This window comes from Nyctereutes procyonoides, unplaced genomic scaffold (genome assembly GCF_905146905.1).
Source record: "Nyctereutes procyonoides isolate TBG_1078 unplaced genomic scaffold, NYPRO_anot_genome, whole genome shotgun sequence".
Taxonomy (NCBI): domain Eukaryota; kingdom Metazoa; phylum Chordata; class Mammalia; order Carnivora; family Canidae; genus Nyctereutes; species Nyctereutes procyonoides.
The window spans coordinates 23,330,269-23,355,414 of record NW_026575134.1 but is presented as its reverse complement, the minus strand read 5'-3'; the positions used below and the strand labels follow the sequence as shown (position 1 = coordinate 23,355,414).

Genomic DNA, 25,146 nt, shown 5'->3' with positions numbered 1-25,146 from the left:
ATTGGTCTGTAGACTTCAGTCATGAAAGCTGTAGTGGCACTGCTAGATCTTTCCTCCTAAGAATGCTAAGCCACTTCATTAAGTGTTTATGTTTGTAATTGGAAGACTCACCCTCTTCTTTCAGTGGAGTAATTTCCATACTCTGGGAGTAGAGTTCGCTCTTTTGTATTTCAATTGTGCTGGGGGGAGGAGGGGAGTTAGAACAGAGATTGTGGAGGAGTAAAGAAGGGAAAGTTGTGTCCTATTAACTTTTATATAACAACCCCCTGATAGGGTTATCAGCATATCAGCTTTGGGGAAAATCGAAAGAAAAATAGAAGAGGAAATTGAAACACCTCAGACAAAATGCCTTTTTAGGAACAAACTAATGGTGTCTGTATGACTGCCTGAGTCCATGCATTTGTGTGCACAGAAAATTTAGTAACCCTTCACCAGCTCAGGAAGACCCAGAGATACTCTCTTTATGTTGGTCCTTGACACTCAGCAGGGACTTTTGTGAACTTTGTCATCCTCCTCTGCCCTTTAACCAAAACTAGGGAAGTGGCTTTAATTAATGAGATGTGATGCATTACAAATGTTAGCCAGAGCATTCCAGAAGCTGGAAATCCGTAGATGTTTTTAAATTCTGAGTATCCCTTTGAGTTGTAATTTGTAATTCTCAGTGGACCTATATTTGTCTTGAGCTGATTGTTGAAATGGGCTTTACCAGGAATTTCTTCACTGAAATTGCAGTGGGGCGGGGAAGGGGGTTTGTTGGGAAGAGGGAATGATCTCTCACAAGGCTTTAAGACCTTCAGTGGTTAAAGTTCTAATGGTGAATAAGATATACAGACATTCACACATATGCATACGTGTACGTATCTATAGGTGTATATACGCACACGCACACACACGATGCACAAGTTCAAAGGAATTCTATCATGAGTGTCCGTTGTAAATTATGTAGGTAGCAGAATTCAGATTTTTTTAATCAAAATTGCACCTAAAAATGGCTATAAAACAACGCGTGCCTTGGGAAGTAAATTTATAGCTACATGCCTTTCACAGGCACGCTGGAGGGCTCTGCTCCCGGCTCTAATCTCCAGGAGATGTTTTTTGCATGTGTTGTGTGACAGGAGGGAAGGGGAGTGGGTTGAGCTCGCCTGCTCTCCCATTGTCAGCCAGTCTAGTGAGTGTTGGGAAAACCTGTCTGTGGGATCTTGTGTCATCTCTCCCTACATGTGTACAGGAAAAGTCCGCGCTGCTCACGGTGCCTGCCTCCCTCTCTCTCCCTCTCTCTCTCCCTCTCTCTCTCTCTCTCTTTCCCTTTCATTCTGCTTCCCCGGAGCCGAATGAAGCAGAGAGCAGGATTAGAGTCCGCCACCGGCTATCAGAAGAGCCTAGATAAAAGGAACTGCTTCTTAAGCACCACTGCAGCAGCCCTTGTTAATTTTTTTTTTTTTCTTTCCACACAACAGTTGTGCCTCATTATCCGGTGCCTGGCTCGATTTTTTTTCTTTTTTTTCTTTTTTTTCTTTTTTTTTTTTTGGAGGGTTTGAAGTTTCTGTGCTTCAGTGACTGTTACAGAAGAAGAGGTGTTAGTGTTGCCGTGAGGTCTTGATTGTCTGCATTTATGAATGAAACTGACCTAAATCACCTGTTACCTCCAGTTCCCAGATTGTTTGAACTTCTCTGGCCGCACAATACAGGAGGGAAGGCTGAAGCAGCAGAGGGACCCACAGCGTCTGCAGCATGGGCTGGCTCGCTAGGATTGCCTGTCTTTTCTGGGGAGTATTACTTACAGCGACAGCAAACTATCAAAACGGGAAGAACAATGTGCCAAGGCTGAAATTATCCTACAAAGGTAAATCTTTATTTTTCTTTTATTTCGGCTAGCTTTGTCATGCCCCCCCCGCCCCCCCCCACCCCGCCTTTTCATTCCTTGAACTCCCTCCCAACCCAAGCCATAAAACCTTTAGTTTAACCTGGGAAACCTACGTGATTGTGTGTGTCTTTCTGAGATGATTTAAACACTTTTTTATAAAAGCGTGTCTCCTTTTTGATATATGACAATTTAAATGCAAACAAAGAACATTTAATCACATTTGCAGAGAGGAGCTGAATGCCTGGTAAATGCTGATCTGTATATGTGATCATATGTTCTGTTAATTTTTCTGACTCTACTTCTATGAAAATAGCTTAAAAAAAAAACCATGATTGCAGAAACAGTCCCTTTGTAGATGTTAATGCTTCACCTAGAGTAATTGTTATAATAAATTGTATTTTCTTAGTTTTAGGCACTAAATGGTTAATCATCATCATGAATATTCAGTTTGTTCAAATCTGACAATCAGATGCTTAACATAAGCAGTAGATCATGGTTTGCCAAGAGAATATAAACTGGAGGGAACAGACTAGTTTTTCCACAGTGTTATGATTGTACAAAAGACTGTATTTGGCTAATTGGTGTAAAGCTAAAGCCTTTGAAATATAATGTTATTTAATTCCATATGTACTTCAGTGAGAACTGAGGAGGCATTACTTTTCGGTTGTACAGCTAGTTGTCTGAACTTCTTTTCAAAAAGAGTATAAATTTGAGAAAGGCAAAAAGCTTTATCACATGGTTGCTCTACTTTATTTGGTTACAATTTAATGCATATGCTTGGTTCTTAATGAGGACTTTAAAGAAAATATTTGTTCTACATTTGTTTAGGTAGATTTTATAGATAGAGGTATCAAATAATGGTAACACAGATTGAAAATTATATATATATAAAACTTTTAATGAAAGAGAATGTTTACATAACTGGGATATTAGTAAGATGGAGTTGGAGATTAAAATGTTTTAACTCAAGTACTTTTATTCCCTTAGGTGTTGCTTTCTTATGATTCTCAGATTTCGGGAATTGGGGGTGGGGCAGCAGGAAGCTTCAATTATATTCTGTTTTTAGCCTATAATGTAAAAGAAAATCATTGACTCTATCTGTAGAGATGTCTGCCTACTGCAGACACACTGCTCTTATGCCAGAAACATATTCTTTAATTCTCACATGATGGGGCACATCTCTTTCTGAATGCTCTGGTGTGAATGAGGACCGCAAATAGGAAAGAGAGATGTAATTTTCACACTTTGGGTTAGAAAATTCAACACCTATTAAATGTGCTTATTTGGAATTAATACTTGCTAGATAAAATACATTAGATATATTTATTGTTGGTATAATAGTTTCCTAGTTATTAAAGTGGGAATGGATTTAAAACATTAATAAACAACTGCAATTGTGCTTATCATGCAAGATTTTAAAAAATTACATAGCCCCTATTAAATATTTAACCTAATCGCTATTATATCTCTAGTTATTGCCTTTAAGTTATTTTTATAGTATATGATATTGTGGCATCTGTATTTTCCTCATTTTTTGCTTTCCATTTTAATTCTTTGATGAGAGGATGGTCATCAAATAATATTAGGGTGATGGTTGATTTTATCCAAGTTTATATGCCTTATGAGTAAGTTTCACATGCAACTTTACTTCTCAAAGATGCGGATGGGTATATGCTATAATCTTAGAGTAACAAATTTGAAACATGAAAAACAATTTAAAGATCTACTAGATTTGGAGATACTTGTTTATTAGATGCTAAATAAATTGTAAAATAAGTAAGATTTGAGAATTATGTTTATTTCACAAGAATTTTATTTCCATGGCAATATAGATTGATTTACTCTCCATTATAGAAGAGGTACCAGTCCTTTTTATATACTAAACAGCATTTATTTAGAATAGTCCTTTGATATGTGTACAGGCTATAAATTTGTCTTGTGTATATTGACAAAATGTATATATTGGACAGTCTTTATAACCTCCTTGTAGCAATGGCATCCAATAGAATTATTCTGAGTTCTTTTTTTTTTTTTTTATCAGAACAGCCCCACACCTACATAACAATTCTATTGAAATACCTAGTGCTTGGCAATTTGGTAAAATAAACTGTGAAATGAACAACAACATGAAGAATAAAAGGAATGGCCCAAGCAATTTTTCTTCTGTCATTTTATTGGTCTGTCATTACCTTTTTCTCTCTACACGTACACTTGTTTTGCCAAAGCAAATGCCTGGTAGCCAATTGTCAGTACTTTGTTTCTAAACTATAATAGAAATTTTTTTTTTTTTTTTAGCTACTCCTTTTTTCTCCTTAATTAGATGTCAAACACGGTTAAAACATCCACAGCTTTGCTCTTAAAAATATTCCAGCGTGATTCATGAAGAGTTAAATCCCTGCCAACCCTAATTTCCCATGGTCACTTGTTTTCAAAGATCCACCATTAACTCTCTCATTGCTCAGGTTGCTAAGACGAAGTTTCGTGCAATCACTGTGCTGACTTTCCACTTGTCATCTTGCCTAGTAGGAAACGAAAGAGATTTGATATGTTAAATTAGAAAGAAAAAAAGAAAAACAAGAAGGCAGCCTTTGTAGTGGATGTACATATATATATAATAAGGTACCTCTTTACTTTCTAGGAAAAGGCATTGAATAGATGTGTTCAGGACCATCTGGAGAAGTGATAATATTAGAAAAATGGGGGTATGCTGGCTTTTCCTCTGAACCAATCTGATTTAGAATCCTTGTGGGGGAAGCAAATGTGAGAACTCTGTAAATCTCAGCAGTCACATACAAATTATCCTCAAGGAACATTCACTCAGAGATACTTTTGCCTTCCTTAAATATATGTAATGTAGCTAAACTGTAAAATGCTTCTTTTTAAAATTGATGCATAACTGTTTATTTCTCCTTCAAATCTAGTCGAATTTCACTTTTCTCATGAAAAACCAGGCTATCATATAATCTTCCTTTTGGAATGTGTGGCACCATGAAGACTGCAGAAAAACCTATGGAAATCACAAGGAAATAAATTAGGTTTGGGGTTTTAAACAAATGACAAATGTTCCATCACTCAGTGTAATGAGCTTTTCCAGGACATTGTGTGCTTCAGTTTTAGGATAAATCAAAGACACATGCAAGTCTGAATGGTGATCATGTGAATCCAAAGGTTAAATCAATGCCTTTAACTTTACTTGCAGAGGGAGGACTCAGTAAATAGCACTTAAATAAATGTTTTAAAGGCTTTCTTTTTATACTTTGTAAAGCTCCCCCCTCAAGAGTCATCTAATTATCACAATGAAATTATCAGTCAAATCAAAATTCTCACATGTATCTTTCTGATAACAGAAGATAACATTTAATTAAAAATTATGAAATAAAATTTACAAAAGTTTTCTTCCCCATTGCTCAGTATGTTATGATCACTCTAGAGTTAAAAAATGGGAGTAATGATTTACTAATTAAACTTGTTGACTTTTTAGAGATTTTTCTTTACTTCTACTAGAGCACACAGATACACGCATACCTACATATATATGTGTGTATATATGAATATATGAGTATATTTTAATGACAAAACTTTATATTGTCATAGCTGAGAAAACTAATCTTGACAACCTACACATTCTGAACTATAAGAATGCTCTACAAACAAAATTGTTACTGGTTTACAATGATTCTCATATTTGAAATTATGTATTCATATATTTATTTTAGAGTGGGCAAGATGTTTTGGGTTCCCTGAAAAGTCCTCATGACTATCTCAAGACTCATATGACTGTATAGGATGGAATATGTCTTATATTAATAATCTCCTCAGAGCTAAAAAGAAAAGTTTCTATGAAAGGTAGAGAATAGCTCTACCACACACACTCAGAACAAAGAAGTTATAAAATCATTGCAATATTTTTTCTCCCATAGTCACTGCATGTTTGACATAAGGTTTCTGACTTACTGATTCTTATTTAACATGGCCTTTTCTTCTCGAATTAACTTTAAAAATCATGTTTTGAATCTGAAATCTTCAATTTAAACACACTAAAAACTAGAAATGTATATTCACCTACTCAACAAATATCTTCTGGCAAAATAATGAGAAATAAAACAAGATGCTCCGTCATACACCTTGTGATCCAATGCTGGTCAGATCAAATTAGGGCTAGTGAAAGTCTCCTGTTTGTGGCTTCTCTGAATAAAGCTGCCATCCTGATTGGGCTTTGAAATAATAATTTATACAGTGCAGACTTTTAGCAAGCAGGAAAATAACTGACACCACAATACTCTAACCCACCAAATTTTGATAATGGTATTCGGTCATTACTAGCTTAAATAAACCTGAATACTAAAGAGATAATTTTTCCAGTTCTAACTTTTTTATGTTGTTAAATTATTTCCAAGACTCCACTACTGACGTGAATAAATTATTTCCGTGACTCTATTACTAAAACATGAATATTTAGGCAAGTAAATAGATGTATAGATAGATCTGTGATAACTAATTGCTCTTTGTTTTCTTACTTGCAATTATCACATATAAATCAAACAACATAATTAACAAAAATGTTACAATTTTTGTTTAATTACATTTAAATTCTATATTCAAACATTCATGCAGATGAAAGATCTTTCAAGAATAAATTTAATTAAAATTGATTAATATGATCTTCTATGTTCCTAGTAAGGAAATAAATGTAAACTTTTGATTATAGATTATAATCTATTTATGCTTAGTGTGAATGTATCATTGTATTTCAGATATGTACTTTAGCTTATAAAGTTATCATGAACTTAAGTCGGCAATAAGAAATTTTGTGGCTTAACTTCTTAACCCAGTTTTTCTCATTTAAACTTCAGTGATACCCCCACACGTCACAGTTCAAAAGCCAAAATATTACACCTTTACATATTTTGGAGAATTTTGTATCTGAAGTCAGGACTATGATGAATAGAACTTGTTCTTCAATTGTACTAAAAGCTTCCAGAGAAACCAGTAGTGAAGTAAATTTTTAACCAATCACTATCTAACAGCATTTGTTTTCAAAGTTGTGCTATTTTATCATGGAGAGTTACATATGAATTCATGTATCAAACCTGTATGAAAACAAATCTATATAAATTGATCCATTAGTGCAAAGTTGTAAGTAAAAGCTCCAAAACTCATGACAGCATCTAAGTTTAGTGCATGCAGTGAAAGCTTATTTGAAAAAGACCAGCAGCTGTAAACATAAATTACAACAAGTGTGAGTCTTGGGATAGGTTTTACCCTTCAGGACTTCTAAGGTGCTATTTAAAGGAATCATCATGATTTGCAGTTCTATGCTTCCACTAATAGGTGGCACTAGCAATTTGTGACAGCTCTTTCATTAGTTTGGAATGGGCAGGCTGCTAGGATAAATATACACAGGGCAACGTGTGGAGGCCAAGTGTGGAAAAGCTGGCATAAGAGTCAGGAGATATAACATGCAGAAAGCAGAAGCATTAGTTAAAATGCAATTTGCTCAAGATTTCGGTAGGTTCTTTGCATACATTTACTGGTACAGCTGGATCCTAGAAAAGTAAATGGTTGTTGGAAGCAAATACATAGAGTATTTTTTAACGCAGATAGGGACCAGCAGTACCGAACAATCAGAATGGTGGAAGGGCAGTTTCATGTGTCTGTATGTATATTAAGTATTTTATATACATTCATGTATATTCCTTAAGTCTGAATCAAAGAATGTTCGTAGCAGAAACGATGCAGCCTGCCGCGGCACTGCTGCCAGCCGTCCCCATGGCAGACTAGCTAACCCGGACCGTGAAATGTTTAGTAAATCACATTCCGTGTATTTTTAGGAGTGACTCCTTCTGATTTGTGGGTTGTTTTAAATTATTATCATAATTAAACATAAGGAAGAATCAATAAATTGTATCTGACATGAAGAAGTCCGAAGGCTCCGTTACTATCTCCTTCTGTTGCCAAGACATAAACATCGGTATAAATAGGGAATTCACACACTATTGCCCAACAGCAGCAAAGCTGGGCTCCGTCCAACGCAGGGTGGGGAAGCCTGCCGCGCGCAGACCGGCCGGCGAGGGGCGGACGGGAAGCAGCAACGCGATTCCGTCGTCTTAGCCTTTTCTCCAAGCTTCGGGTGAGACTTGGAGAGCGCGGCCTCGGGGCATCCTTGCACCTGCCAGGTTTGCGGGGGGCGCTGACCGCGGCACAGGGACGCCCTTGATCCCCGCAGCTGCGCCCCGGGGGCCCCGTCCGCGAACCGCGGGAGCCGTGCTGCCCACCGGTCGGGGCCTCTGCAGGGCCTGCGGCTGGAGCGGGTCCCGCGGCGCCGCACTGGCGGTCCCAAGGCCGGTCGGCTCGGGCGCAGCGTCGGCGCTCAGCGGCCGGGCGCGAAGGCCGACTCCGGGCCCCTCGGACGCGCGTGGCTTCCGGAGCGCGAAACGCCTCTTCAGTAAGCGAGAGCGGACGGAACGCGCCTGCGCCGTAGTCGGCTCGGCCCGGGCCAGCCTGCGAGTGTGTGGGGCCCCCGGAAGTGTGCGGAGGGTGTGAGGCGGGCCCCCCCCGGAAGTGTGCGGACGGGGTGAGTTGGTGTGCCCAGAAGTGTGTGGATGGGGTGAGGCGGGGCCCCTCGGAAGTGTGCGGAGGGTGTGAGGCGGGGCCCCCCCCCGGAAGTGTGCGGACGGGGTGAGGCGGGGCCCCTCGGAAGTGTGCAGCGGGTGTGAGGCAGCCCCCCCGGAAGTGTGCAGAGGGTGTGAGGCGGGACCCCCGGAAGTGTGTGGACGGTGTGAGGCGGGGCCCCCGGAAGTGTGCAGAGGGTGTGAGGCGGGCCCCCCGGAAGTGTGCGGACGGGGTGAGGCGGGGCCCCTCGGAAGTGTGCAGAGGGTGTGAGGCGGGGCCCCCCCCGGAAGTGTGCGGACGGGGTGAGGCGGGGCCCCTCGGAAGTGTGCAGCGGGTGTGAGGCAGCCCCCCGGAAGTGTGCAGAGGGTGTGAGGCGGGGCCCCCCCCGGAAGTGTGCGGACGGGGTGAGGCGGGGCCCCTCGGAAGTGTGCAGCGGGTGTGAGGCAGCCCCCCCGGAAGTGTGCAGAGGGTGTGAGGCCGGACCCCCGGAAGTGTGTGGACGGTGTGAGGCGGGGCCCCCGGAAGTGTGCAGAGGGTGTGAGGCGGGCCCCCCGGAAGTGTGCGGACGGGGTGAGGCGGGGCCCCTCGGAAGTGTGCAGCGGGTGTGAGGCAGCCCCCCCGGAAGTGTGCAGAGGGTGTGAGGCGGGACCCCCGGAAGTGTGTGGACGGGGTGAGGCGGGGCCCCCGGAAGTGTGCAGAGGGTGTGAGGCGGGGCCCCCCACGGAAGTGTGCGGACGGGGTGAGTTGGTGTGCCCAGAAGTGTGTGGATGGGGTGAGGCGGGGCCCCCCGGAAGTGTGCGGAGGGTGTGAGGCGGGGCCCCCCACGGAAGTGTGCGGACGGGGTGAGTTGGTGTGCCCAGAAGTGTGTGGATGGGGCGAGGCGGGGCCCCTCGGAAGTGTGCAGCGGGTGTGAGGCAGCCCCCCCCGGAAGTGTGCAGAGGGTGTGAGGCGGGCCCCCCGGAAGTGTGCGGACGGTGTGAAGGCCGCGGGGCGCCACAGGCCAGATCCCCTGAACGCAGCGTGCCCCCGACGAGGCGCCTGGCATCCGATCACGTGGGTAAGACGCGGGGAGGATCGCGCGGCCCTAAGGCTGGCAGGTCCGCAGCCCGGCGAGGGCCTGGGTCGTGTCGTGGGCGACCACCGGAGGGTTTGCGGTTCTTCGGTCGTGGAGCCGGGAGGCGCACGGCCGGGAAGGAGCGCGGGCAGCTCGCCTCAATGCCGAGGGCTTGAGTCTAAGCCTCGTGAGGAACACTAGCCAACGCAGCGAGAGTGCGAGCGCGGGGAGCGGGGGCCGGGGTGCGGGGGCCGGACGGCGGTTCGGGGCCGGCGGGGTCCGCGGCGGAGGAGGGGAGCCTGCGGGAGGGACGGCCGCGTGCGGAGCTGCGCGCACGAGCCGCTATGCCGGCGCTGGGGCTAGGGCGTCGGGGCCGCCCGGGAGGGAGGATTTGGGGGAAGCCGGGACAGTCGTTCGGACCTGAGGTCAAAGCAAAAGTAGGCGGGCGCTTGGGGATCCCAGCACGTGCGTTAGAAATCGTAACGTTTTCATCTTCAGACTTGAAGTTTCAAGTGAATAAACTGGGCGTGTTGTGCTCATCCCTCACGAGTCCGACCCCGTGCGCCTAGGCTTTCGCCAGTTGGCCTAGTTTCATTTACAAATTCCGTTACCATAATACTTTTGCTCGTATTCTGAGTGTAAAGCGCACACGGCCCCACAGAACACTACGGCACGTGACGGCTTCTCGAGTAAGTAGGCGCCTGGCTGCAGCGGCTCCGCGGGAGCCCGAGCCTCCCTGGAGGCGGCCGTGGACCTTGCGGCTGACTGGTGCGCTGAGCGGACCTCGGGCGACCCGAAGACTGACGGGCGGAAGCGCGGTCGGGAGCCCCGCCCCCCGCGCCTGGCTCTTGGGACTCGGCTCTCCTTCCGGTAGACTGCGGATCTTCCGGCGCGGCGGACGGCGACGACCCTTGTGCTCCGGGTGTGACGCGGAACAGATCGGCCCCTCGTCAGGCTGGGAGCGCGGCCCGGTCTGCACCGCTCTGCGCCTGACTGGAAACGAGGTCGGTCCGAGCGATCCCCACTTGTCAGGGCTTTCCACGGACCCCAGGGCCCGTCTGTCCTTGGGATTTGTCTACAAAGCACGTTGACCGGGCACCAGGCGGCTTTCTAACCCATGGAAGAAAGAAGGGGAAGTTGAGTTCAGTTCCCCAGTGTGGGAACGCTGTGAGCGTAATTCCCCGAGATCAGAAAATCTGCTGGATTAGAATGCAGTTTTCTTCTTGTTTCCCTACTACCTATTTTTTTCTGCTTTATTATTTTGTTAACCATTCTGCCAATAATTTGTGAAAAAATCGGTTACTTGGGCAGCCCAGATGGCTCAGTCGTTAAGCACCTGCCTTTGGCGCAGGGTGTGATCCTGGAGACCTAGGATCGAGTCGCCTGCTCCTCCGCCTGTGTCTCTGCCCCCCCCCCCCCGTGTCTCTCTTGAATAAATAAATAAATTCTTTAAAAAAAGCAGTTACTAGTTTTTTATAAATCATGTTTGTTTTTAATATGAAGACACCCAACATCACCTGTATGATGAGTATCGGTATTAAAATGTCCCTTTCATGGTGTATTCCTGTTATGCACCATCTTTAATTGCAGAGTTATATACTGCATATATTTTAATCTGTTTAGTACTTTGTTATTCTGGATGTTTCTCTGGTTCGCTTATGAAAACATTGGTTTTAACAAACAGCCTTGGAAAATCTTGGGTCACTTCATAATTTATTAGGCAAAGTTGTTGGTTCGTGGTCACTTCTGGAAATTTGGTCACAGTGTGATTGTAGTTGCAAAATTATGTATAGATGAACTCCATAAGTCACTGTGTTTATATGTAGTACGTGTGTGTGTCAATTCACAACAAATACAGGCTAGGTTACATTCAAGTCCGTATTTTTCTAAACCACGTATGTTCGTGTTTTGTGGGAAGTGGAATGCTGAGAAATAGCGGATCTCTCCCTCTGCTTGATGTCAGGTCCTGGGTACTGCAGGATTGGCTATGCTCCCCTGAGCTTTGGTGTGTAACCTTCCCAGAGCACCTTCTGCCGAAGTGTCGCGGGCTAGTGGGCTGCCCCGTTCTCTCCCAGGCATCCCTACTCAAGGAGGGTCCCAACGTGTCCCTTTCAGTGGCCCTTCCACTGAGCGTCCCAGCATGGTGGAGCTAGGCCATAGTGGCATAAATGTCTTGCTTCCACCAGAATGCACAGTGTTTCTGCTCTCAAGTTGTTCCACCTCGAGAGTGCACGGCATGAGCAGGACACAGATTCTCCCAATACAGTAGTCCTCCCTCTTTCCAGATTTGAAAGATACCATCTTTTTTCACATCTTTTTTCAACTGATTCGGGCCACTGTCCTCCCCGATCCTCCCCTATCCTCCATCCCCATCTTTGCCCGAGAATAAGTCTTCATCTAGTATCTTCTTGTCCTCTCCAAATAAGTCTTACTCAAGCCTCTCCTTTTGAAAGAAAATCCCCTGCCCCCCTGGGAACTATGGAAAAATTTCTAGGCCTCAAAAATTAAAAGCCTTTATGTCTCTCGGGAAGAGGTTTAGAACTTTTCATTTTCATCAGAGGGGTCTCCTGAAGAGCAAACAGAATGATAATTTCTTAATTAGGTAATCTTGTCACTTAAAATTTTCATCAAATTGCCCCCTTCTACATGCATGTACCTAATGATCTAAACTAGACATTGTGTGAGTACAGAGGGTGTGGTTCCCATAATTTTAGTCCATTTGCCTCAGCTGTACACCTACAAAATATGCTGATTAAAGGACAAAATAGCCTCTTTGGTCCTTGAGATGTAGAATGTTGCCCAAGTGATGACCCAGAAGCAGAAAGCTCACACAACCAGAATTTCGGTACCAGTGTCCCCCCAGGGAGCTCTTCCCCATCTGCCCCCGCCCCTGCCTGTTTCCCCAGATGCTAATGTTACAAACTCTGGGGTGTTGTCACTTACACTTCGAAGGCTACAGAATGTCTACACTTGGATCTCTCTCGCAGGGAACTCCAACTCAACTTGTTCAAAGCTGTAAGCATTAACCTTTCTACAAATGTATTTGTCCTCCTTATCCCCAGTTTCAGAGAACATTGTCATTTTGTCCCAGTTGTCCAGACCAGTAGCATCTTTGCTCATTCCTTTGCTGCCCCCTCCCGCGCATCTAACTAGATGTCCTCTGGGTTCTGTCTCTTGAGTCATTTAAATCTGCCCTGTTCTCCCTTCCAGGTTAAGTCAGATCCTTATCATTGCATGCCCTACTATGGCAATGGCCACCTTTAATTACCGTCTCTTCTTTCCATCATTACTGGTGACAATTCTTTCTGAAATTCAAATCTAATTATGCCTTTCCTTTATTTTAAAATGTTACTGATTAAAGTCCAAACTCCTTAGCTTGACCTAAGAGTATGATTAACTTAAAGGAGTCTAGGGCATAGAAGGAACTAATTGGAGGTCTTGGAGTTGTTCAGATATGAGGAAATTAATCCCTGCATAAGGACCGTGATAATGGAAATGAGAGAAGAAGGCTGAAGATGAGGCATATTAAAGAAACATTAGATTTAGTAAATGATTGTGCGTGGGGAGGATCTGGAAAACTCAGGAACAATAAGTTTTTAAATTTCTGCAACTAGGCGTGTGATGTAACACCTGGGAGTAACTGGAGAGTGAAACTCTGCTCCTTGCAGCCCCAACCATGCCCCACCCGGTACCGACTTTCCCACATCCCACCTGTGAACTTTCCTTCCTGGGTGCACCTTTCCCAGCTTCTTTGTTTACTGATGCCATTCCCACCAGTAAACATTGACTTGAGTATCTCCTTTCATAAGGCTTTTGAAGAGGCAAAATATGAAATGGTATATGGTAACTCTCCTGGAGAAACTTAATCACTTAGAGGGGGAAAAGACCCAGATTGTCGGTTTTTTAACATCATACTCCTCGTTATCCGTTTTCTTTTTTAAGATTTTATTTTTTTAACTAATCTTTACCTCCAATGTGGTGCTCTGACTTACAAATCTGAGATCCAGAGTCACATGCTCTATCAACTGAGCCAACTGGGTGTTCCTATCCATTTTCTATTCTCAGTCAAATATAGAGTCTGGCACACAATAGCCCCTCATTAAATTCATGAAGTGGTTGAAGGAATAAGTGAGGAGATGGCAGATAATCATTCCAGGTGGGATTGCTAAGGAGCAGAGATGAGACCATACATACAATAGATTGGAGCCTGAGACAGAGCCCCTTACAGAAAGTGAACTACGTGATCGGAGGCAAGGTCATTTATGGTTGCAGAGGCAGTTAAAATATTGAATGATAGAAAATTTTAAAACAGGTTATAAAATGCAAATCTCAGGTTTGAACAGTAGATGATGAAACCTTTTAAAGTTTGTAAATGAGTGGTGTGTGCAAACCAGTGCTTTAGGAATCTAGAAACCTGGTAGCTGGCCTTCAGTTCCGAGTTAATGAGGCATCATCTGAGATGCTGAAGCGAGATTCTGAAACAAATGGCTACAGTTCAAATTGGGCCTCTTATAATGACCTTGTTCTCCTGGGGCACAGAGACTGCATATGTAGGCATGTAGCTCTGACTTATCTACACAGAGCAATACATTTTTCACATGTCCAGAAAAATGCAAGTTGTATTTAAAGAAAATGGCAGGTATTTGTGTTTTCATATATTTTAAAATCAACAGTCTAGCGTCATTTAGGATACAGCCATCTACCTAAAATACTCTATTACATATTAACTCCTTGAAATTGTCTTAGATTTATGGCAGAGCACACATTTAGGACTTCTGACGAGATGTGCGTATATCTTACTCTGCCACAATGTTACTATTTGGGCAGAGCAAAGATATCAAGGATGTCATCTTTGTTCTCGGGTTACTATATTATGCAGGCTCATCCTTCTTTAATAGATTTTTTTTCTTCTCCTGGGCTAGTGTACAGGGATTCACTGCTCTGCACTTGGTTCTAACTGGACAGAATTGGAAGCTGTGCTCAGACAAAGCAGCTACTCCTAAGACTCCAATTCCCCATTAGGCTCTTACACACTGGCCCAGAGCCATGGAGTTTCTTGCTTTCACTGCGTGTTCTTCATGTTCAATAGAGTCTCGGCCTTCTTTTGCTTCCCAAGGTGGCTATTCAGAACAGAATTAAGGTTCCCTTGGCACATTCTAACAGAGCACACATCCTCTCTCTATCATTCAACCTCCTAATCCAGACAGCTTCTTGAGAAAGATTTCTAGCATAACAGCAAAATGGGACCAGGTGACTAGAAAAAAGTTTTTCTTGCATGCCTGAGATCACTTAGCAAGGCAGGGCAGAGTCAGTGTCTGTTTAGTTCAATGTTGTGTCATCAGAAATAAGATGAATACTTGTCTCACTGGCATTGCTCCTTAGCTGTCAAATTAGAGAAAACTGTCTAGCCTATAACAGTATTTCTGTCCACAGCTTTATAAATATTAGCACATTTGTTTTGAAAGAATCTGTTTAGATTATTTTAGGCAGATGCCATGTACGGAAGTGAAATTAGTGATGCTACAGTAATTTGTTTCTTTGGTACAGAGCTCAGTCTCTACCACCGAGGTATACCACATGTAACACACATTGTGGGCCTCATTCTCCCGAATGGATTCTCCAGTGTACATATTATACCATCTTTTCCAAGCAATTTAGTTTTCATAGGGAACCAAAAGATAGAGGTAATAGGTGAATGTCTCTCATGTGCCCTACCTGAACAGCCAGATTTACTGCCTTTTCATGTTTCCAAAAGAATAAAATTTCACATTCTTGGAATGTGTAAAATGAATTCCAACATTCCATTCTTGGAATGTGCAAAATAAATATATTTAATAATATATATGATCTTTATTTAGTGTTTTTAAATTGGAAGTCATGCTGTGTTTATAGTGTTCAAACCCTGGCTTGTTGGCCAAATGAAAATCTGTGGCCTTTTCTAATTTAGCTACTAGAACAGAGATTTCACAAGGACAAGAGGAATCTCAGCATAGTGAAGAAAACATTGACTTGACATAGTGAAGAAAACATTGAATTGACTCTGGCATTTTTAGGTGTTAGGATGTGGCATGTTGTCGTCTTTATGAACCTCAGGTTGCCCTTCTCTAATGTGGGAGAATAGGTACTTTATGGAGGCTGGTATCGGGATAATAACAATACGCTGTAAGATGCCCAATCACTGCTTGGTACATAGAAGGTTCTAGATCACTGGGTTTTGCTCTTTGGTGTTGGTATGCATGCACGTATTCTCTGTTACTTATTTTATGAGTTTGATTAATAATAATAAAAATAGAAAATCTCAATTGTGTTATTTGTAGTGCACTTACTTCAAAGACTTGTAAATGACCGTGTTAATGTTAAAACATGAAGTTTGTCAATGTCAGCCAGTCAGAGAATATTTAAGGAGACTTTGTCATAGGCTGGTGTTGAAAGTAAACAATAAAAAAAATGGCCAAGTCTAACATTGAGCCTTTCAGTCCTGCATTGGTGAAGCTAAATGACTCGATGTTGACCTATTGCTGGACCAAGCTTCAAGTGTAACTTCAATGGAATCTGTAAATGTACATATAAAGCTCGTGGTGAGGATGAAGGCAGGTCTCTGGCTCTGAATATTTACTGAGCCAGCTGAGCAAGGAAGCACCTGTTTCTTAAGGAAAGGGTTGCCTGCATCTTACAGACTATAAGTTCCAATTCATGTTTCAACATGAACTAAAGTCAGTCATTTTAATATTCAGTAAAAATAACCAGGAAATGACGAGTTTTATTTGCTCCTGTACTTGCAGCATATCCTCTTAAATGGTGTAATGGTTGCCTTGAATATTATTTTGTTATGACTTAGTCCGTGAAGACACAACATCCTTCATGACAACTTAAAGAGTACTGAATTCACATAGGAATTAACACAATATTTCTATTTAATGTGTCCCTGAGTCTGAATGAAACACTGTAGATGTAAAGTCTGGGGCTTTCTGACCAATTCCATTACCACCTGTGATTGCAAATCACCCATTTGCAGGAAAGGGGATATTCGGTCATCAAGAAAATAAACTTGCAGTCTGAAGCCAGTAAATAGAATGAAGAACATGTTGAGAGAAACTTAAAGGGGCTTTTGTCTAACAGAAGACACTTGGAAGCCAGACTCGGAAAGCTAGACGTCCTTAAGAAGGGAGGTGACACTTACCACACTCGGCTTTTAAAGGATTTTTCTGGAAGGCAGAATTCCTTTGGAAAACACTTTATGCATCAGCATGAATAAATTACTGTGGTACTCTAGACAAAGATGAATTTTATTTCATTGTGGCTTTCGCCATATTACAATGCTCATAAACTATTTTACCTTATGCCAGACATGTGGAAGCAATCAGTATATGTAAATGATATGTGAAGGTGAGGTATAGCCTTAGCTTAAAAACTTAGCCTGTCTGTGGTTATAAATTATAACCACATCACAAAGAGCAACTTGCTTTTTAATGGTAACTTAAATGTAAAAATAGTCAGTGATGAATTTTAAGTGTTCTTCTAGTAAAGTACAATAAATGTGAAATACAGTGCTACTTTGTGCTGTTACATTATTTCTAGGACACAATATTCAACGGCAAATATTGTTTTACCTGACGTAATTGTTAATATGTGAGTGGCTGTAGTAAGACATAATTATGTCAGTCTGTCTCAGAGAAACTTTTGCCTAGGGTTGCATTTTATTTATTTATTTTTTACTTTTTCATTGAGATATAATTGATGTACAGTATTGTGTTTCAGGTGTATATATAATGATTCAGTATTTGTATATATTGCAAATGATCACCACGATAAGTCTAGTTAACATCGTCCACCATACATAGGTTTCAGAATTTTTTTTCTTGTAAGGAGAACTTTTAAGATGTACTCTCAGCAACTTTCAGAACTTTCAATTTTATTAACTGGGGTTGCCATATGTAGATTACAGTTGGCTACAGTTATTCTGTATTAAAATAAATGCATTCCCTCTTTCTATGAGCATGATATCAGTTTGTCTTTTGCCTATTCTTTCTACTTATATACAATATATATGCATGTTGATATGTGTACATGTACTTCATAACATTTCATAAAATTTGGACATAAAAAAATGAATCAAATCTCCTTGACAAAGAAATAGATATAATAAAAATAAGCATTACTTTTCTTTCTTTAAATGCAAAATAACAAAAATCTGTATCGATCACTGTAATGATTACTAGGAATAGAAAAATACGTAAGATTACTCTGTTTTCTTAAAAAACATCACAACACAGTGTTTGATAAATTACAGTACTCGATGATGAGGAAGTTTGGTCCATCATTTATATGTAAAACAAATGCTGTGATGTTTAGAGGTAACAGTGGTTTGTTAATTATTTTATGGTATGCTATTCAGAATGAGGAAAACATGTTTTACAGGGAGTAAGAATTACACTGGATTACAAGAGTATGGAAAATTTTGCAAGGAACAACAGGGAAGGCCTTTCTGGTAGAAGAACAGACTGGACACATGGGACATTAGTTTGTACAACTTATTTAAAACAGCAACATTAATTTAATCTTTTATGGAAAGGTATGGCACGTACTGAGGCAGTAAAAGCCAATTCAGAAAATCTAAAAATGTCAGTAATTGATGATTCTCTGTAATATTTTATCATTTCTATATCTACTAATATAATATGAAATGAAGTATATTGTAATTTATGGGCTCTGTGCGATAAAGATGCATGCATTCTGCTCCCACGGAGCTCATATTTAGTGGAGAAGGTAAGTATGTCAAAACACACATTCTGGGGCAAATGTGTGAAGAATAATGTATCCCAACAAAGAACTGTGAGAGTCTAGAAAAGTAAAATATTACAGAGAAGTGAGGGATCAGGGAAGTCTTTATGTGAGAGGAAATACTTGAGGTGGGCATCAGAAAGCCAGTTGGCTTACATGGAAGACAGAAGAAAAATGGAGAGCATTCTGGTAATGGGAATAAATTTACAACAAAGGAGAGACATTCCAGGACATTTCATTAAATATTTAACCATTTGAGTTTGCATAGCCATATTTAATAAAATCATATAAGTTCAGGTACTAATTGAATGTGAGAAATTGACTTCTCTGAGCACACAATGCATACCACAAAAGGAGGTGTTCAGTAACTGTCCTTTTATCCTTCAGTTTCCAGTGAAAATGATAAACCCATAAATATTGTCATCATCAATTTTAATTGATGTACTTGAGTGCATTCTAGGTGCATGGCACCGAGCCCAGAACCACACTGTAGTTGGAATTGGTAGAACATTGTAGTTAAGAGCATGGTTTTAGTAATCAGATTTGAACTCAAATCTGTCACATTGTGTGTGTAATCTTGGATAATATACCTCCCTAAAACTCAATGATTATTGGTAAGATGGGGATACTAAAAGATCTACCTTTTCAGATGATTGTGTAGATTACATGAGGCCTGGAAGGTATCTTTCTAAAATGTATCATGGGGGGAGGCACCTGGGTGCCTCAGTGTGTTAAGCTTAGGACTTTTGGTTTGGGCTCAGGTCATGATCGCAGGGTCCTGAGATCGATCCACACATCAGATACTCTGTGCTCAGCTGAGTCTCCTTGAGAATCTATCCCTCTCACCTCTCCTCCCTCTGCTCATGAGCTCTCTAAAATAAATATAAATCTAAATAAGTAAGTAAATAAATAACGGGGGATACACATGGAACATGAAGCAAAGGGTTGGCATAGCGAATGTCTAGTTAAGTATTAGACATTAATAGAAAATATAAGGATGGCTCACACTATGAGTATCAGGTCAAGTGGTTGAAAGTCCAAAATAGATAATAAGTGTAATGGAAAAGCACAAGAGGTATTCTTCACAAGGAGAGAGATAAGAGGAGGATTGAGGGAAGGGTATAAGTGAGATAAGTGAGGAGTTGAGATAGAATGGGAGCAATTAAGTAAATACATAAGCTATATTTGGAGGGGAAAAAGACAGTTTGTTTGCCTTTTCCCTGTTTTGTTAATCACGGGGTTGAATAATTTCAGTCAAAGTGGCTCCATTTGATGATGTAGATATATTAGTTATTGTGCTTGACTTTCTATTCTTCTCTTCTGAGAAGATTGATAAGCAGTGACTAGGCCAATGTATAAAACAAGAAAGAGTTGAAAGAGCAGGGTGACTGATATTCCAGTAGTTCTAGCTAATAATAGAGTTGTCCACGTGATCTACCCAGAAGACAAACTTAAGGGAATAGGAGTGAATCAGATCAGAAGAATGGGATCTATGAGAGGTAATAAAAGCTATGAGTCAGGACCGGGAAAGAGGAAACTTTACTTAAAAATACACTGGTTCAAATGTGTATATATACATATATGCATATATACACTGGTTCACACTTCAGTTTTTTTATCTCTCATTCAGTTGAGACAGAAAACTCTAACTTACAAAAATATTTAAATTTATAAATGATATTGAGTTATATAACAATAGTTAACTAAGTGAGGGTGTTTTCAGAATATACTTTATGAGAAGTGAATATAAGAGGTATGCATGAAATGCATAAAAATTGTTATTACCAAATGCTCCAATAATCTCATTATATTTCACTTATTGTTGAAATTGTGCCTAACAATATGTAGTTTCTTTTAGCTCAGGACAAGAACAGAAAGAGATTTTTACCTTATGTGACACTTAATGGCAGATGCTATAGGTAAAAGACTAAGATATGATATCATAGTCATTTACGAGAATAAAATACATGGTCTACCAAGGATATGCAAACACAGGTAACCTATATGTGGGTTTTTTATTACAATGTGCCTTCTGATACGTCATGGATTGAAACATGCTTTATGAAGCGTAACAGGCACATACAGTAAAACCTCTGTTGGATCCCTACCGTTCTCTCATCCAATATTACAATTATAAAGGCATTTCACTGGATTATAGCTCTATTCTTTTAAGTATTTTCACTTGAATGACTCATACAGAAGAGTGAGCTTTATTTCAATGAACTTGCTTCATTATGTCTTTTTAACTGAAGTAGCATTTTCCTGACTTTCCTTCCTGGGTATTCCTAATCATAGGAGCTTATTCCAAAAATTTTTTCAAGAAACTTGATAACACCATTCAAGTGTCCAGTCTTATGGCTCAAGTTTTATGTCCATTATTATGTAACAATGAAAGAAGGCTTAAATGGTGCCATTTTTTTTTAATTTCCAGAGCTAGTTATCTTCACTACTGAAATTGACCATTGCATCCTCTAAAATGAACACATTCTATTGGAAAGATGGCTCCAGACTGAATTATCTAAATTATTCACTAAATTTAATCAGTCATTGCTTCCAGTTCACAAATTGACGTTGTCAGAGTAGCTAGGAAATGTGGAATATTGCTCTGTCAGACTTGAGAATTCTGTGAAACACTTAAAGAAATACTTAGACATTTTGCAACACTACTCTTGAGTCTTAGATGTTAAGCATATGAAGATCAGCTGGTCAGTTGGTTTACAAATACTGATTTTTCTACTATTGTCCTTGGGGAAACATGCTCTTTTTTAAGCCACTGTTCCAGACTCTGATGGACATGAATCTGGCACCCTGGTGGTTTGTCCTGCCATCTTTCATAAGTAAATATCCTCATACATCTTGGAAGATAATGGATGTGGGGCTTTTTACTTTTTGATAGGTATACATCAAACTCATGGCATGTTTTCCATTAAATACAGGAAGAGAGAACCATTTGTGGTAGAAATCCCAATAGAAAACATATTTACACCCCTCTGATCTCTATTCCAGTCTGGATAGTAATTTTTTGACTTGGCTGCTCATTTTTTCAAAGTTCTTACCAGTCACGCTAATTGGGACCTTTATTTAAATTGCTTCAGCAATTTACAACATACCACAGAATAACCTCTTAATCTGCACTTTGTACCAAGATTTGTATCTACTGAAATTTAAGAACTGCATTCTAAATAATTTATAAATTCAAAGAAATAAGATATTGCATATATTAAAAAGGTAGCCACTGATAGAATTATTCTTAGAAAAAATATTGAGAGTTTTAATCAGAATTCCATATTTAGACTGTCACAGATTTACCATTTCCCATGCCAAATAAAGTGATGGGAGTGCTGTGAAAATTTAATGCTTGTTAGTGTTGGTGAATCACTGTGACCATAAATAAAAACTGCTATAAAACTTCAGAGCATTCTTTAGTGGGGCAGGCAAGGTTCACGTAGAGTCTGTTCCTTTGCCTACTTCCAGACATGTAAGATTCGTATATCGAGCTTTCAATAGTACATGCATCCACCTGATAAAATGTTTATCCTATTGCTCTATTCAAAGCAATGGATGTACTAATATTGAGGGGGAAAAAGTCAAAGGACTGCTCTAGGTTTCCAGTCAAACCATTCACTGGCTGTCATTTAAATAACCAAAACTACTTATCTGTTTATTTCATGCTCTGCCATTAAGTTATCCAGATGACTCCAAAGAAGGGAATAGAATTTGCTCTGAAGATTACTAAACTTCCCCATGTACTGCTGATGAACCCTCGTGACTCAAAAGCAAGGGAAAGCAGACATTCAAAATCATCATCTGACATGAGTGAAACACTGAGATGCTGGCTTCCTATTCCTTTCTACTGAGGATGATGGATATTCCCCACTGTTGAAATGTATACTGATATTTGAATAAGGTTAGAAATAAAACAGTTTTTTAAAAGTTACATTTAAAAAACTTCTGTGTTTCTGATACAGCGAGTAATGGAGATGGTAAAAAAAAAATCAACAATCACATTTAATGAATATTTTTTATTAGCCAGAAATAGTGCTGAGATTTTTGTGTAAACTGCCTCTACATGACAACCACTCTAGGCGGTAGACATTTCCCATCCTTTTATGGATAAAGAAGCCAAAGCCCAAAGTAGAACAAGTCAGACAAGTTGGAAGAAAAAAGTTTTAGAATTATTTTTAATTGTTATGAAGAATACTTAACATGAAATCTATCATCAATAAACTTTTAAAAGCACAATACACCACTATTGACTATAGATATAATGTTGTACACTAGATGTCTACAGCTTATTCATCTTGCTTAACTGAAACAATATACTTGATGATTACTAACCTCCCAATCCTCACCCCACCCCTGGTAACTTCCATTCCACTCTCTGATGCTAATAATTTGTCTATTTTAGATCCTTCATGTAAGTGAAATCATCATTTTCAGTCACTGCTCTCCTTTGAAAAAGATCAGATTCCAAGAAATTGGAAGAAATCACTGTTTAAAGGCCACAACTGTGCAATTGTATATACTCATTACAGAGAAAAATGGACTTAAAAAATTAATTACAAAATCAAAGAGTTCTTGGGACAGCTGGGTGGCTCAGCGGTTGATCATCTGCCTTTGGCTCAGGGCGTGATCCCGGGATCCGGGATTGAGTCTTTGGGAATTTTTTTTTTTTTCTAAGCATATGGCCACATTAAAAAAAAAAAAGAAGAAGAAGAATTAGGACTACAAGATTAATTCTAATTTTAGATTTTTTTTTAAATTTTTATTTATTTATGATAATCACACAGAGAGAGAGAGAGGCAGAGACACAGGCAGAGGGAGAAGCAGGCTCCATGCACCAGGAGCCGACGTGGGATTCGATCCCAGGTCTCCAGGATCGCGCCCTGGGCCAAAGGCAGGCGCTAAACCGCTGTGCCACCCAGGGATCCCTAATTTTAGATCTTTATTTATTCTATATCTTTACTTAGACAATGACATGATTTTCCATAAAATCTTTCACTGGTTTTTGAATTGAGTCATTATATGTAGTTTTCCAGGAATGTATAGCTAATCATATGCTATTACAAAATTAAGTTTACTGAAATAAAAAAAGTTATATATAAAAAGTAATTTAAAGTTATATATAAAAAGTAATTTTTACAAAAGCAAACTGTTTTAGACTTTTAATACTTAAGATGTTTTAGCATACAAACCATTATTATAGACTTTAAGAAAATTTTATGCAACACTCAAGTGAAACTTCTGTAATATGGATGGTTGAGGCTGAAATAATGCAAAACCTCTGTGTTCCACAGGATTTACTCTCTAAACCATAAATCCCTTCCTAACATCCAAATACTGCCCCAACATCGCTGGCAAATTGGACCTGGTTCACATAAATGTTCCCAAGTTCTGGCAAACTTTTTGACAAATGAATGAAATCAGAGACTAGAGTAGATTGTCATATTCTATGGCAGATGCTTTATTGGAGGCATTACTTCTCAGCATAAATGAAATGAGCAGTCTTTAGGAAATGTTAAGAGGCTCATCAGTCTTTCAAGAAGAAAGAGAAAAACTGTTTAGATAATGTAGCTACTCTAGTTTTACAGTAAGTGATGAGTTCTTTTGTTTAGGGATAAGAACAATTTGGCAACTATGAACGTCACAGGTTATATTTTGCTTTTTAATGCAGCTCTTTTACTTAAAAAATATTTTGAGAGGTGCCCAGAAGAACAATTGGAATACTTAATTATACGTGCCTTGACTGTCACAAACTTATAAATAATCAGTAAAGGAACCAGTTATGCACTATATCATATTTCTGACCTTAGGATTTGAGTTCTGTTTCATATTCTACTTGTGGATCTTAAATACTTGTACTGCTTTGCAGGCTGGGTCTCTCCCATTGGGTGTACCAACTTCAGTTGATATGTAGCTTGAATTCCTGTCAACTTGAGTTCATCATGTCCTCCTCTCAGACTCCTTCTCTTGTCCTCTACCATTCGGTGTATGGCACCATCATTTACGCAGCTTAGTAGAGAATTTGTCATGCTGGGTTTCTCCATTACATTAGATATATTTATCCTAGCTTTCTTTCTTGCCTTCTTCTTTTTTTTAAAGATTATTTATTTATTTATTGATGAGCCCGATGTGGGACTCAATCCTAGGGCCCCGGGGTCACGACCTGAGCCAAAGGCAGACACTGAACCATTGAGCCACCCAGGCATCCCTGATCCAATCTTTCAAATAAATTAAATTAAAAAAATAACAAATAGCATTTTTTATAAATGTCCTTAAAAATAGTTGGTTTAAAGGAAGTCACTGTTTTTACTGTTGTTGTTTTGTAATTAGTAATGATATCTTAAAAGATGATAGGACAGTCCAAATACCTTAAAAAGAGAAACTCAGGGTGTGGATAATAACTAAGATGTTAACTAATAACTGTACTTCCGCTTCGAAGAATAATTGCTTGTCACTATATTTTGCCTGAACTATGGCCATAAAGTGTTGGAAAAAAACAAAAACTTATCCTTTACTTTGTGATAGGGTCCAAAAAAATTCAGAATCTAGTCATTAGAGGCACCTGGGTGGCTCAGCAGTTGAGCGTCTAGGGCATGATCCTGGAGTCCTGGGATCGAGTCCGTATCAGGCTCCTTTCATGGAGCCTGCTTCTCCCCCTGCCTGTGTCTCTGCCTCTCTCTGTGTGTCTCTCATGAATAAATAAATAGCTCTTCTTAAAAAAAAAAAAGAATCTACTCATTAAATTAATGTTGTTCTCAAAGTCTTTCAAGTATATACATCAGAAATGCATATCACAGGTTAAGAGACTTACACTTTCTCAGGTACATCAACT

The 25,146-nt window shown here is 40.2% G+C and overlaps 1 protein-coding gene across 1 annotated transcript in view; it reads left to right on the top strand.

The window, feature by feature from the left end:
* Positions 1-1,542: 1,542 nt before the first annotated feature.
* The window catches only part of SEMA3A (semaphorin 3A), a 200,021-nt gene continuing 176,417 nt past the window's right edge, over positions 1,543-25,146 (top strand). Inside the window, 1 exon segment of the mRNA XM_055300759.1 lies at positions 1,543-1,843. Within this exon segment, the coding sequence (XP_055156734.1) occupies positions 1,732-1,843 (112 nt within the window). The 5' untranslated portion in view covers positions 1,543-1,731.